This window comes from Centroberyx affinis, unplaced genomic scaffold, assembly GCF_046629955.1.
Source record: "Centroberyx affinis isolate AG114_WGS23_722 - 3 ecotype Tasmania unplaced genomic scaffold, CSIRO-AGI_Caff_v1 ptg000840l_1, whole genome shotgun sequence".
NCBI classification, from domain to species: domain Eukaryota; kingdom Metazoa; phylum Chordata; class Actinopteri; order Beryciformes; family Berycidae; genus Centroberyx; species Centroberyx affinis.
Window position 1 is genome coordinate 27,501 of NW_027279436.1, and position 12,834 is coordinate 40,334.

Below are 12,834 nucleotides of genomic sequence, written 5' to 3' on the forward strand. Positions count from 1 at the left end.
TTTCTCCAACATCGAGGCCGACTGGGACACCCACAGCCTGGGCTCTGTGGCCGCTGTCAGGGCCTCCAGACCAAGAGACCAGCAGACTTTGCTATCGTCAACAGCTCTGCAACAACATCCTCAGCAGTCACAGGTTAGTTAAGTTTAGTTTATTCATTTGCACATAGGAAAATGATTGAACACAGAAAGAATAGAAAAATGTATGGATCGTGAGAAAAACATACAGATTATGGAGTAATAGGGGCTTTATTGAAGCTTGAGCACACATTGAACTTAATTATTAAATACAAATACGCTAAGGACACAGGTAGCCTATATTACATTTGTTGTCTAGGAGCTGTAGCTTTGACCCTTGCACTCTTTAATTTTGGCCTCATACATGGATATATTACAGTAACCTTGGTCTCATAGCTTGCGACAGTCTTTCATAGAATCTCTGACTCCACCTATTGGAGACTTACTGAACGAATACAGACTGACCCAGCTGTTGCCACATAATATGCCTTATTGGGTTTAAATCTCAACTGCACACTCATGTCTTTTGTGCTGTCTTCAACTTTTTCTTTACTTTATGTGCATTTCTCGATCTAATCTAATCTAATCTAATCTAATCTAATGTTTTAAAAACGTGATTTTTAGGTAATCCAAGGAAACGTCAAAGATCTATTACCCAGAACCAGAAGTTCTTGCACTCCTGAAGCTGAGGTGGAGACTCGGGACAAGAGAGGGATGGAGGACAGCAGTAACCCAGAGACCATGGCTCCTGGCCTGGGCAGGACTTCAGCCAACCCTGGGCCTCTCGTCTCAGACCCCCTGGAGAACCTGTATGGTCGGGCGGACTCTTTCCTCACTGCAGCCCGGGTCGCCCGCGGAGGGTGGAGGGAGGAGGGGAAGGAGAGAGGACAGAGGGAGGAAGGGAAGGACAAAGGACAGAGGGAGGAGGGGAAGGAGAGAGTGCAGAGGGAGGAAGGGAAGGAGGCAGGATGGCAATTGCCCAATCCTCTGCCTCACTCCTCTATCGGCTGCTCAACACCCACCTCCTTCTCCAATCCAGAAGGACCTCAAGGTCCCTCTCCAATCCTGAAGGACCCCAGTGGCAGTCAGGCTCCCTTCCAGAACTCTCCACCAGCCCACCAGAGTCCTTCCTCCATTGGCGTGCTCACCTACAGGCTGCTGCTGCGGGGTCGCATAGACAGCACCCCGGGTGGCGGGAGGGGAGACTGCAAGCAGCTCATGATTAAAGAGACAGGTGGTGGCAGGAAGACAGCCAGGAACAGAGAGACAGGCTGTGAAAGAAAGACAGATGAAGAAAAGGATACAGTTCAGGGCAGACAGACAGGTGTGCTCTTAGTTAACAGACAGGCAAATGGTGAAAGGCAGACTGGTCTTGGCAGTCAAACAGGTGTAGTGTCTGTCTGGGTGTCTGGCTGTCGCAGGACATGGAGACAGTCCAGAAGATTTAAGGCCCCGATACTGCCAGCCATTGCTGAGATATAAGTGTTCTAGTTGCCATTCATGCTAGCAAGGACTACAGGGATGTACAGTGGAGGGCTAGCTTGTTAGCTACATCCAGCATGTTGACGTTACCCAGATCTCAAACAATAGTTAGGTTTACATGTACAGAGAATTATGTTGTTAACCTGGTTGCTCAAGTGATCTAGTTCTGGCTCGATTCATGTAAACACCATAACTGTGACATGAAAATATCTTACTTCTCAAACTCAGGCACAGAGTCATGGGCACATTTTGCTGCAAGTAGTACTTACTATTATTATTACTTATGGGATCATCCTAACTTTCTCCTATATTAGAAGGAAGTGTCTGATCAGTCAAAGGGAGTAACTGGTGGCCAAACTTCTGCATACTTTTTAGCTGGTGGACTGTCCTGCCTGTGGGCGGGACACCTCAGGTAGACAGGAACATACTGTTAACTGGTTTATTTGTGGTAACGGGGAGGCTCAGCTGCAGGGCATCAAAGGTTCATGTGAACAGCTTAACTTGAATAGGCTGAATAATAAAACGAGTATGGCCAATACCAGGTTACTCTGTGCATGTAAACATAACCAATGTTAGGTATGGGTCCTTGGCATAAGCAGGCGATGCACTAAATTATTTTCTAATTACAAAACAACCAACACCACAAGGCTCGGATTCATTAATATTTGAATTTGAATTTTTTTGTTTTTTTTACATTTAGAAAAAAAAAAATGCATCAGAAATGTGAATTGTAAGAAAGAAGGGTGTAAATAAACTATTTGGGTCAACGTGAATGTAATAATTAATGTACATAGGCATTTAGCTGACAGTCTTATACACATGACTTGCCTAAGTCTTTGGGTTCTGTGTCTCCAGAATGTACATGCATGATAAAGATGTGCTACACAAAGAAATGAGACCCAGGGAGACAAGGCAAAAAGCCTTTGATGAGTGTTTAAGGACATCATAAACATGTAATGTCTACAAAAAATTTGTGTTACTGTGATCTATGTATGACTACAACCCATTAAAGGGAAACCAAAGAGAGACTATTTATCAGGTTTGGACTGACATCTACTGCTTAAAAAAGCATGCTATTGCAATTGCTTTCTACTATGGCTGATCTTGGTTACTATTGGCTGATTCATGACAAAACAGGCAACCTATGTCACAGGTGACCGATATCAGCCGGTAACAGATTGCATTTGCAATAGCATGTTTTTAACCAGTAGATGTCAGTCCTACCCAAAACGTAGTCTCTGTGTTTGGTTTCCCTTTAAGACCCTGAGATTTATGTAGATGTATTATAGGACAGTACATACAGTTTATGTTCTGTGTTGTTGAAAATGATTTAGTTCTAAGTTAACATGCAGCTAATGAAGAAATACATATTAACTTTGACAAATAGCGCACCTGTGATCCATTATATGCTAGGTGGCAATGCTGTGGCACTGATTTACACAATAGAGGGAGACTTTGTCCTGTCATAGAATAGAATGAATAGCAATAATATGTAACAGGGAGTCTGCATTATTTACTGTGATTTTGGATATGACTGTGATGTGGCTATGTACGATGTGCTGATGATTACTGCAGCACTGATGCACCCTGAAGGGAATTATGCCTCTGATGGAGAAATCCTAAAACACTTTAACACTGTTAAAAAGCAACTTTTGGTGATGTACCTTGCATTCCTGGGTCCATTTTGTTGTTTGGTGGTGTATAGAGAAAAAAAAGAATACCAATGGGGGGGAAAAATGACAGCATTTTATTAAAATGGATGAAAAAAAGCTTCCTTTGTGATCAGATATGCAGATTGCTTTTGTGTTGCTGTTTAATACTTTGCCAGTAAATTAATAAAAAAATAAAATAGTTTCACTCAGTCTGAGGCTGTTTTCAGGACATCATTTCCCAGAGTTTATGAATACACATTATGAAACACAGAGATAAACTCAAATCACTGTTATCAGAATCCAGAGTGTGAAACATCACACCAAGGAAACTTCCTCTGTTGTGTTGTATGAAGAAAAAAAAAATCCAGTTTTCCTGTATGTACTGTATCCTCAGTACCAAAAATAACCACGACAGAGTCCAACTAAACCTATATAAAACCTTATGTTAAATATAAGGCATATTCAAATGGTATGAATCACCAACCAACCACCCTATCATGGTTATGTGATGAATTGACATGTAATCAGCTTCATTCCAATCAATCCTCAGTAGAGATGAGTGTTGAATAATAACTGCTGCGATTCCTTCTCCTTTCACCTCCACTAAACAATCATTTAGCAGTGCATGACGTATCTTAAGTGCCCTCCTCACAAAGACTGTAATGTCATAGAATAACTGAGCCTACACAAGTGCCTTGCTCCACAGATGCCATTCTTTTCCATCAAATAGCATGAATGTGAATCTAAGAAATGTAAATGACTTCAGAGAAAGTAAAAGTTCAGCATTTGACAGCTACTTAACTTCCAAAAGGCAGCAGTGACACCTATCAGTCCTCTCTGTGCTGCAGAAAGGGGATGAGAGTAGGCAGTCAACGGCCAGTCAAAGTATGAAACGCTTTGTTGTATTCATATGCAAGATGTGAATGGATCGAAGACAGGAAGTGATTGTTTTGTGCGGTGCCTCTTGCTTGTTCCAATAAGCTGAGCGGAGAGCAGCAACACACAATAGAAAGACGAAGACGTGGAGCGTAAATACATTTACAACATTGAATACCAAGTAGGCTATACTAATATTTTCAAATTCTTACAACAAACAGGGCTTCAAAGTCAAATTTAAGGACACTATTATTTTGTAACAGTTGGTGGCGGTAATGCGCACAAAACAAGATGAACAAGAAGAAGAAGAGCAGAGCACTGCCCCGCCTTGGCCCCGCCCCGCACAGCGCGCGCTCCCTGCTTCACTCACGTCCTCAGATCAGCTTTATAGTAAGGGCTTGGCGAAGCGTCCAGAATCAGTTTTTCTTGTCTTTGAAAAGCAATTGAAAATGAGCGGCCGCGGAAAGGGAGGAAAGGGACTCGGTAAAGGAGGCGCCAAGCGTCACCGTAAAGTTCTCCGTGATAACATCCAGGGAATCACCAAACCCGCCATCCGCCGTCTGGCTCGCCGCGGCGGAGTCAAGCGTATCTCCGGTCTGATCTACGAGGAGACCCGCGGGGTGCTCAAGGTCTTCCTGGAGAACGTCATCCGTGATGCCGTCACCTACACCGAGCACGCCAAGAGAAAGACCGTCACCGCCATGGATGTGGTCTATGCTCTGAAGAGGCAGGGCCGCACTCTGTACGGCTTCGGCGGTTAACTTCATTTACCATCTCATACTCCAACACAAAGGCTCTTTTAAGAGCCGCCCACCTGCTTTAAAAAGACTAAATCCTTTACGCCATTAATTGCTTGCAATTACTCTTTACAAGGTATTATACATGTGTGTAGTTTATAATTTGTAGCTTTTCCAAAACTAACATGTCCCAAACTGCAGACCACGTTTTTCCCCAGTTCAGACTGTATCGGTTATGTCATTTTTGGTTTAAAAACTACACTTTAATGTAGTTTTATGTGTAAAACAGGGGGAAAAAACAAACTAAAGGAATAAAAATCGCAGTCTCATTCATATTATTTGAATCTGTTGTATTTATAACACATTTCAACAAAAACACTGATTATTCACCATTCATCCGCCAGTTCCAGCTCCCAGAATGTGGAGTCACCATCCCATCTCCTTATACAATTCTCACTAAATAAAGGCAATACACTTTATTCGAAATAGCAGTGGCAATAGGTCTATTATACCATATTAAATAATCAATTGCTCCAGCAGAGATAGCAATGTGAGTGTGTGTGTTGTGGTTCGAAGGTGTAATGGTTACTCTGGTTACCTGGAACATGATTTTCTGGATCACTTCAATTAATTTATTTGAATGTATAATCTCAATCCCTTTGTTGCATAAAGAGCGAGTTGCCTACTGCTCCTGGTTGCATGTAAAAAATGTTTAAAAAATACTCAATGTGTATTGATATGCGCGTGCATATACTGTAATAACGCTTCAGTATAGCTTGCAAAGAAATTATGTACTTTCAAATGTGTGTATTATGTGAAATGGGTCTTTGAAGCTGATAGGAATGGACGGGGGTGGGGGTTGTGGAATCCCGCGCGCGGTTGGCAGTTTCAAAGTCTTTGTGTGGAATTGAATGATTAGAGACATAGAAATAGAGTAGATATAAATTAATGTTGTTGATGTATCATAGTAATGGCATAAGGCAAGCACAAATTTGACGTCTTATCATATTGCCATGTAAATCATGTAGTAGTTGTAATGTTTAACTGACAGAGGTGTTCAAGAAAATGATGCTTTCATCATGAAAACACAGACTGTCTTACAGTTATTCCAGCAAACAACACCACAACACAGTCTATTTATTTAAATGAGAATATCAGATCTATCATTTTAGTTTTGTGGGAGCAAGTTCCTTGTGTAACGCATGCCCAGTTTGGCTGCAAAACCCAACCAATCGTATACGAGGAACAGCGCAGCTTCATTTGCATCAGCTGTCTACAAAAAGATCAGCATTGTTACCCTTACCCCATTCTGTACTGTGAAGTATTGAGATCTCATCATGCCTGAACCCGCGAAGTCAGCGCCCAAGAAGGGCTCCAAGAAAGCCGTGACCAAGACCGCCAGCAAGAGCGGCAAGAAGCGCAGAAAGACCAGGAAGGAGAGCTACGCCATCTACGTGTACAAGGTGCTGAAGCAGGTCCATCCCGACACCGGCATCTCGTCCAAGGCCATGGGCATCATGAACTCCTTCGTCAACGACATCTTCGAGCGCATCGCCGGTGAGGCGTCTCGCCTGGCTCACTACAACAAGCGCTCCACCATCACCTCCAGGGAGATTCAGACCGCCGTCCGCCTGCTGCTGCCCGGTGAGCTGGCCAAGCACGCCGTGTCCGAGGGCACCAAGGCGGTCACCAAGTACACCAGCTCCAAGTAAACCGCCTCCAACTACATCCATCCAAAGGTCCTTGTAAGGGCCACACACTACTTCAACAAAGGGCTTATTCACTGAATGTATATTAATGTGGGCAATAGAAGCATTCATATGTTCAAACTCAACAAAACATCTGTTTTTAACACAAAATTGACTACGAGACATTTACTTGTTCCTATAGTATGGTGCCGAAAATACCAAAAAACATGTCCTGGTTCCATGGTGTAATGGTTAGCACTCTGGACTCTGAATCCAGCGATCCGAGTTCAAATCTCGGTGGAACCTGATTTTCAGCAACTGTTCATGTGTTTGAATCCTTTGGAAGTACTAGCCTGCTGCTGGTGAGATTGTTAAACATACAGCAGGTATATTAAGTGAAAACACACAGGGTTTCTTACATGAGTTAATACAGTTTATGAAGAAACTATGGAATACTTATGTTGGCTGTGTCTCAAAGGGTTAAAATGCCGCCTAATTAGGCAGCCTTCGGAGACAGGAAGGCATCAAGTCATGTCACAATCTAATGTTTACAAAAAATGCTGCCTGCTGAGGTGCCTTTGGGCAGTCTTTGAAGGCAGCATATGGTATACTTCGTTGGTCAAGATATCCCACAATCCCGTGCGTTTGCGCCACTGCTTCTACAGAAAAAAATACCAATAGAGACAGTGCATAAAATAGGCCACGCCCATCGTGGGGGAAACCGCTGCACCGCTTTCCATTCATCTTGTGTGACTGAATGTACATCATTGTCATTATTCCCCAAATTAAACATGCCTAAAAGCTGTTGTGTGGTGGGTTTCACAGCCAACAAACTTAAAAACCGTGAATTACAGTTTCTTGTGCTCCCTTGTTTTGTGTAAAACAAGGGAGCCGTTGAGAAGAAAAATGGGGATCTAGGCCATAAGGAGAGAGGCGCTGACAGTGGTAAATGGTAGAAGGGGGAAACTTTGGGACCCAGAGACTAAGTACACTTATAATGTGGCCAGCATTTTGTCACTGGTCAGTAACTTACCAGTAATTATCTAGTTACATTAGGCTGCTACTAAGCTAACATTACTGAGCCAATTCCTCTCTATAAAACAGATGAGTTGTGTTCATGTGTGGGTCTCAGGATAGTTTGCTCTGTATTGACTGTCAGTCCAGGGTGCAAAAGTAATGCAAAATCTCACTGACTTGTTAGCTAACATAAGATAAGTTGGTTAACTTAGCAACAATCCACTTGAATAACCAATGTCACGTCAGCATGCGCATATAGTCTGAAAAGCATAGCTGTATTTCAATGTTTTAAATATGAAGTGAAATTATTCAAAGTCAACTTAATATCTTACCTGGTGATTAAATTAATTAATAATTCTTTGACAGACTTGTCTACTCGAAAACAGGAAAAACCTTGTCAGGCTGTCCATATCTGTTAGATTTCCTCCCGATCAGTCCCGAACAGTCTGCCAACACTTATCAGAGACTGTGACACATATTGCTCATTTAAAATTAATTTAAAATCATGGTTAAAAGACAATCAAGTGTGTGACCATACTCTGTAACTTATTCAAATAACCTGAAGCGTGCTTTGTTTTATGTATTGTTGTCCTTATTTTAAAGTATTTTATGTGTTCTTATGAAGTGTGCTCTGCTATATGTACAGTATCGCTGTTCCTGATTTAATGTATTTTATGTGTCTTTTGTAGCTGTCATTACACCTGCCCAGGGACTGCAGTTGAAAATTAGCCAAGATGGCTAAACTGGCAAAATTTACATAAATGTCTATTAATGTGCACTGACCCTGTAACTTTAAACTGTATAAATAATAAAATCTGATTGAAAAGCCTGGCATATAAACACAGTCAAAAGACAGCCTCCGGGAATACAAATCTCCCGATACTGTAAATTACATAGTATGACATGTACTAACTCATTCATTCTTGCTTCCAGTGGCACCGTCGTCGGTCTTATCTGCATCACTGTGTGAGCTCAATTTCATCTGTCTCCATAAAGTTCTGGCAGAGAAAAAGAGTCCTCCCCGTCGGGGAATCGAACCCCGGTCTCCCGCGTGACAGGCGGGGATACTCACCACTATACTAACGAGGAAAGGCGCAATAGTTGCAGGCAAGATCATCTATTATTGCAATTGGAGGGAGTTAATTAAGATAAGTAAATTTGTCTTCACTGCATTTATGTATTCATACATTCAAAGTTGCTCACCCAGCGCATACTCTGTAATAGTAGGCTATGGCTATCATACAGCTAAGCTAACGTAATAATGGTTAGCATAACGAGAGTCAGCTAACACATCCATGAATCATCACATCCGCCAGTGTCAGTGACGTTAGCTGGTCCAGATATCAAGAACCTCTCCTGCAAACCTGTGGTGAGGACATCAAAAAAGTGGACCAGTGAAGCTGTGGAAGATCTTCAGGCGTGCTTGGACTGCACTGACTGGGAGGTTTTCAGGACTGCTACCGACAGTCTGGACGAGTACACAGAGGCTGTGACATCTTACATTAGCTTCTGTGAGGACAGCTGTGTACCATCACGCACTACGGTGAGGTACAACAACGACAAACCCTGGTTCACAGCCAAAGTCAGACAGCTAAGGTCAGAGAAGGAAGAGGCGTTTAGGAGTGGGGACAGAGTCAGGTTTACAGAGTCGAAGTACAGGTTTAGCAAGGCGGTGAGAGAAGCTAAACGACTGTACTCTGAGAAACTCCAACACCAGTTCTCAGCCAACGACTCTGCTTCTGTCTGGAAAGGGCTCAGACAGATCACCAACTACAAACCTAGAGCCCCCCACTCTGCTAACGACTTGCGCCTGGCCAACAACCTGAATGAGTTCTACTGCCGCTTTGAAAGACAATGGGACAGTCCTGACACCTCTCCACAGCTGCCCACCCCAGAGCCCCCCTCCCCCCCTACCACAGTGACGACTTTCTCCATCCTGGACAGGGACGTTAACAGGCTTTTCAAGAGACAGAACCCCCGCAAAGCAGCCGGGCCAGACTCTGTCTCTCCATCCACCCTGAAGCACTGTGCCGATCAGCTGTCTCCGGTGTTCACAGACATTTTCAACACCTCACTGGAGACATGCCACGTTCCAGCCTGCTTCAAGACCTCCACCATCATCCCTGTCCCCAAAAAGCCAAGGACCACAGGACTTAATGACTACAGACCCGTCGCCCTGACCTCTGTGGTGATGAAGTCTTTTGAACGCCTTGTGCTGTCACACCTCAAAAACTTCACTGACCCCATCCTGGACCCCCTGCAGTTCGCCTACAGAGCCAACAGGTCTGTAGACGACGCAATAAACATGGCCCTCCACTTCATCCTCCAGCACCTGGACTCCTCAGGAACCTACGCCAGGATCCTGTTTGTGGACTTCAGCTCTGCCTTTAACACAATCATCCCGGCTCTGCTACAGGACAAGCTCTCCCAGCTGAGTGTGCCTGACTCCACCTGCAGGTGGATCACAGACTTTCTGTCGGACAGAAAGCAGCACGTGAAGCTGGGAAAACATGTCTCTGACTCCCGGACCATCAGCACCGGTTCCCCCCAAGGCTGCGTTCTTTCCCCTCTACTCTTCTCCCTGTACACCAACAGCTGCACCTCTAGTCACCAGTCTGTCAAGCTCCTGAAGTTCGCGGACGACACCACCCTCATTGGGCTCATCTCTGGTGGGGATGAGTCAGCCTACAGGCAGGAGATCGACCGCCTGGTGTCCTGGTGCGGACTGAACAACCTAGAGCTCAACGCTGTGAAGACAGTGGAGATGGTTGTGGACTACAGGAAGAACCCAGCCCCACTCACCCCCATCACCCTGAGAGACTCCCCAGTCGACACTGTGGAGTCCTTCCGCTTCCTGGGCTCCATCATCACCCAGGACCTCAAGTGGGAGCTGAACATCAGCTCCCTCACCAAAAAAGCGCAGCAGAGGATGTACTTCCTGCGGCAGCTGAGGAAGTTCAACCTGCCGAAGACGATGATGGTGCACTTCTACACCTCCATCATTGAGTCCATCCTCACCTCCTCCATCACCATCTGGTACGCTGCTGCCACTGCCAAGGACAAGGGCAGACTGCAGCGTATCATTCGCTCTGCTGAGAAGGTGATTGGCTGCAATCTGCCTTCCCTCCAGGACCTGTATGCCTCCAGGACCCTGAGGCGAGCAAGAAAGATTGTGGCCGACCCCTCTCACCCTGGACACAAACTATTTGAAACACTCCCCTCTGGTAGGAGGCTGCGGTCCATCAGGACCAAAACCTCACGCCACAAGAACAGTTTCTTCCCGTCTGCAGCTGGCCTCATCAACAAGGCCCGGGACCCCCACTGACACAGTCCCTTATCCCCCCCCCCGTACCTTTGCACATTCTTTGGAAAATTTTTTGCACATACCTGTACAAACTGTACATTTCATTCACTTGAAAAAAACAAAACAGTTATATTGTTATATTGCTCATATATATTTGTACATATTTTTATTTCTTATTATATTTTTAATTGTATTATTATTTTATTTTATTTTATTATTTTGATGTTTATTGTATGCACCTCCATGCCAAAGCAAATTCCTTGTACTGTGAAAACTTACTTGGCAATAAACTTTATTCTGATTCGTTAGTACAATGAGTGTCCCAGTCTGTCACGCGGGAGACCGTGGTTCTGTTTTCTGTGTCACAGCTTTAAGGAGGCAGTGAGGGATCTGAGCTCAGGACTAATAACTGATATTAGTGATATCAGATGTGTTTACTATGAATTGCATAATGAAAGGTCCCTTCACATACTGGGTAGTGGAGGAGACCGATGCATCATGAGATCTATGGAGCATCCAATCTACAAATGTTATTGTAAACTTTGTGATTCATTGTAATTGAGGGAAATATTCATTGTATAGGGATACATTTCCAGCAGCCAAATGTGTTAAAGCAGCTTGAATTGCTCTGGTTTGTATTAGTTGTATTGAACGTAATAGCAACGACTTCTCAAAACATAGTTTTCTCCGTACCAATTATGTGAATGAATAAGCCCTTTGTTGAAGTAGTGTGTGGCCCTTAAAAGGACCTTTGGGTGTATGTAGTTGCAGGCGGTTTACTTGGAGCTGGTGTACTTGGTGACCGCCTTGGTGCCCTCGGACACGGCGTGCTTGGCCAGCTCACCGGGCAGCAGCAGGCGGACGGCGGTCTGAATCTCCCTGGAGGTGATGGTGGAGCGCTTGTTGTAGTGAGCCAGGCGAGACGCCTCACCGGCGATGCGCTCGAAGATGTCGTTGACGAAGGAGTTCATGATGCCCATGGCCTTGGACGAGATGCCGGTGTCGGGATGGACCTGCTTCAGCACCTTGTACACGTAGATGGCGTAGCTCTCCTTCCTGGTCTTTCTGCGCTTCTTGCCGCCCTTGCCGGCGGTCTTGGTGACGGCTTTCTTGGAGCCCTTCTTGGGCGCTGACTTCGCGGGTTCAGGCATGATGAGATCTCAATACTTCACAGTACAGAATGAGTTAAGGGTAATAATGCTGATCTTTTTGTAGACAGCTGATGCAAATGAAGCTGCGCTGTTCCTCGTATACGATTGGTTGAGTTTTGCAGCCAAACTGGGCATGCGCTACACAAGGACCTTGCTCCACAAAGTTAAAATGATAGATCTGATATTCTCATTTAAATAAATAGGACTGTGTTGTGGTGTTGTTTGCTGGAATAACTGTAAGAGAGTCTGTGTTTTCATGATGAAAGCATCATTTTCTTGAGCACTTCAGTGTCAGTTAAACATTACAACTACTACATGATTTACATGGCAATATGATAAGACATCGAACTTGTGCTTGCATTATGCCATTACTATGATACATCAACAACATTCATTTCTATCTACTCTATGTCTATATCTGTAATCATTCAATTCCACACAAAGACTTGATGTTTATTACCATGTCTAAATATTTCTTAGTCATAATGTTTAATCTTTTCAACAGTTACATGGAGGAGGTTGTAGAGTCACCAGGGCAAACTGACATTTTCAAACTTGAAAAAAGAGTAACTAAACATGAGGTGTCAAGCACAATATTCACTGGAATGATTACATTAAATATGAAGTGAAACTGGATAGATGGCATCTTGTAGAAAACACTTTCTTGAGTGTCTTTCCATTGTGTTTCTAATGAATCACTGTCTAACAGCAACAAGACATGACAACATGACGTGAGAAATTGAGAAATGTGAGAAATTATTATTTTCAAAAGGATAACAATGCAAGACTTGGTTCAACACAACTGACAACATGTTTAGTGTGTGTGCGTTTATCCTCTTTAAAAAAAACAAAACAAAAAAACACTAAAAATACACAACTTGGTTCAACATAACATATTAGAAAATACCATTT

General features: G+C 43.8%; 4 protein-coding genes and 2 non-coding genes across 7 annotated transcripts in view; 4 read left to right on the forward strand and 2 right to left on the reverse strand.

Annotated features, from left to right (window-relative positions):
• The window catches only part of LOC139645270 (histone H2A-like), an 83,225-nt gene that overhangs the window by 19,254 nt on the left and 51,137 nt on the right, over positions 1-12,834 (forward strand). The gene's annotated exons all lie outside the window — the stretch shown is intronic.
• LOC139645298 (histone H4) lies at positions 4,475-4,786 on the forward strand. The gene has a single exon (XM_071520982.1). It carries the CDS (start codon positions 4,475-4,477, stop codon positions 4,784-4,786), a length of 312 nt encoding a protein of 103 aa, XP_071377083.1.
• On the forward strand, positions 6,098-6,474 carry LOC139645280 (histone H2B 1/2-like). Its single transcript, XM_071520964.1, has one exon. The coding sequence runs from the start codon at positions 6,100-6,102 to the stop codon at positions 6,472-6,474; it is 375 nt and encodes a 124-aa protein (XP_071377065.1). The 5' UTR covers positions 6,098-6,099.
• trnaq-cug (transfer RNA glutamine (anticodon CUG)) lies at positions 6,685-6,756 on the forward strand. Its single transcript has one exon. It is a non-coding gene; the product is annotated as a tRNA-Gln (tRNA).
• trnad-guc (transfer RNA aspartic acid (anticodon GUC)) lies at positions 8,485-8,556 on the reverse strand. The gene has a single exon. It is a non-coding gene; the product is annotated as a tRNA-Asp (tRNA).
• LOC139645291 (histone H2A-like) overlaps positions 11,548-12,834 on the reverse strand; it is a 31,772-nt gene continuing 30,485 nt past the window's right edge. The window contains exon 4 of one of the 2 annotated variants that reach the window (XM_071520975.1): positions 11,548-11,870. In XM_071520975.1, the coding sequence (XP_071377076.1) occupies positions 11,548-11,870 (323 nt within the window). The remainder of the gene's footprint in view (positions 11,871-12,834) is intronic. The other variant, XM_071520976.1, reaches the window with a different exon arrangement.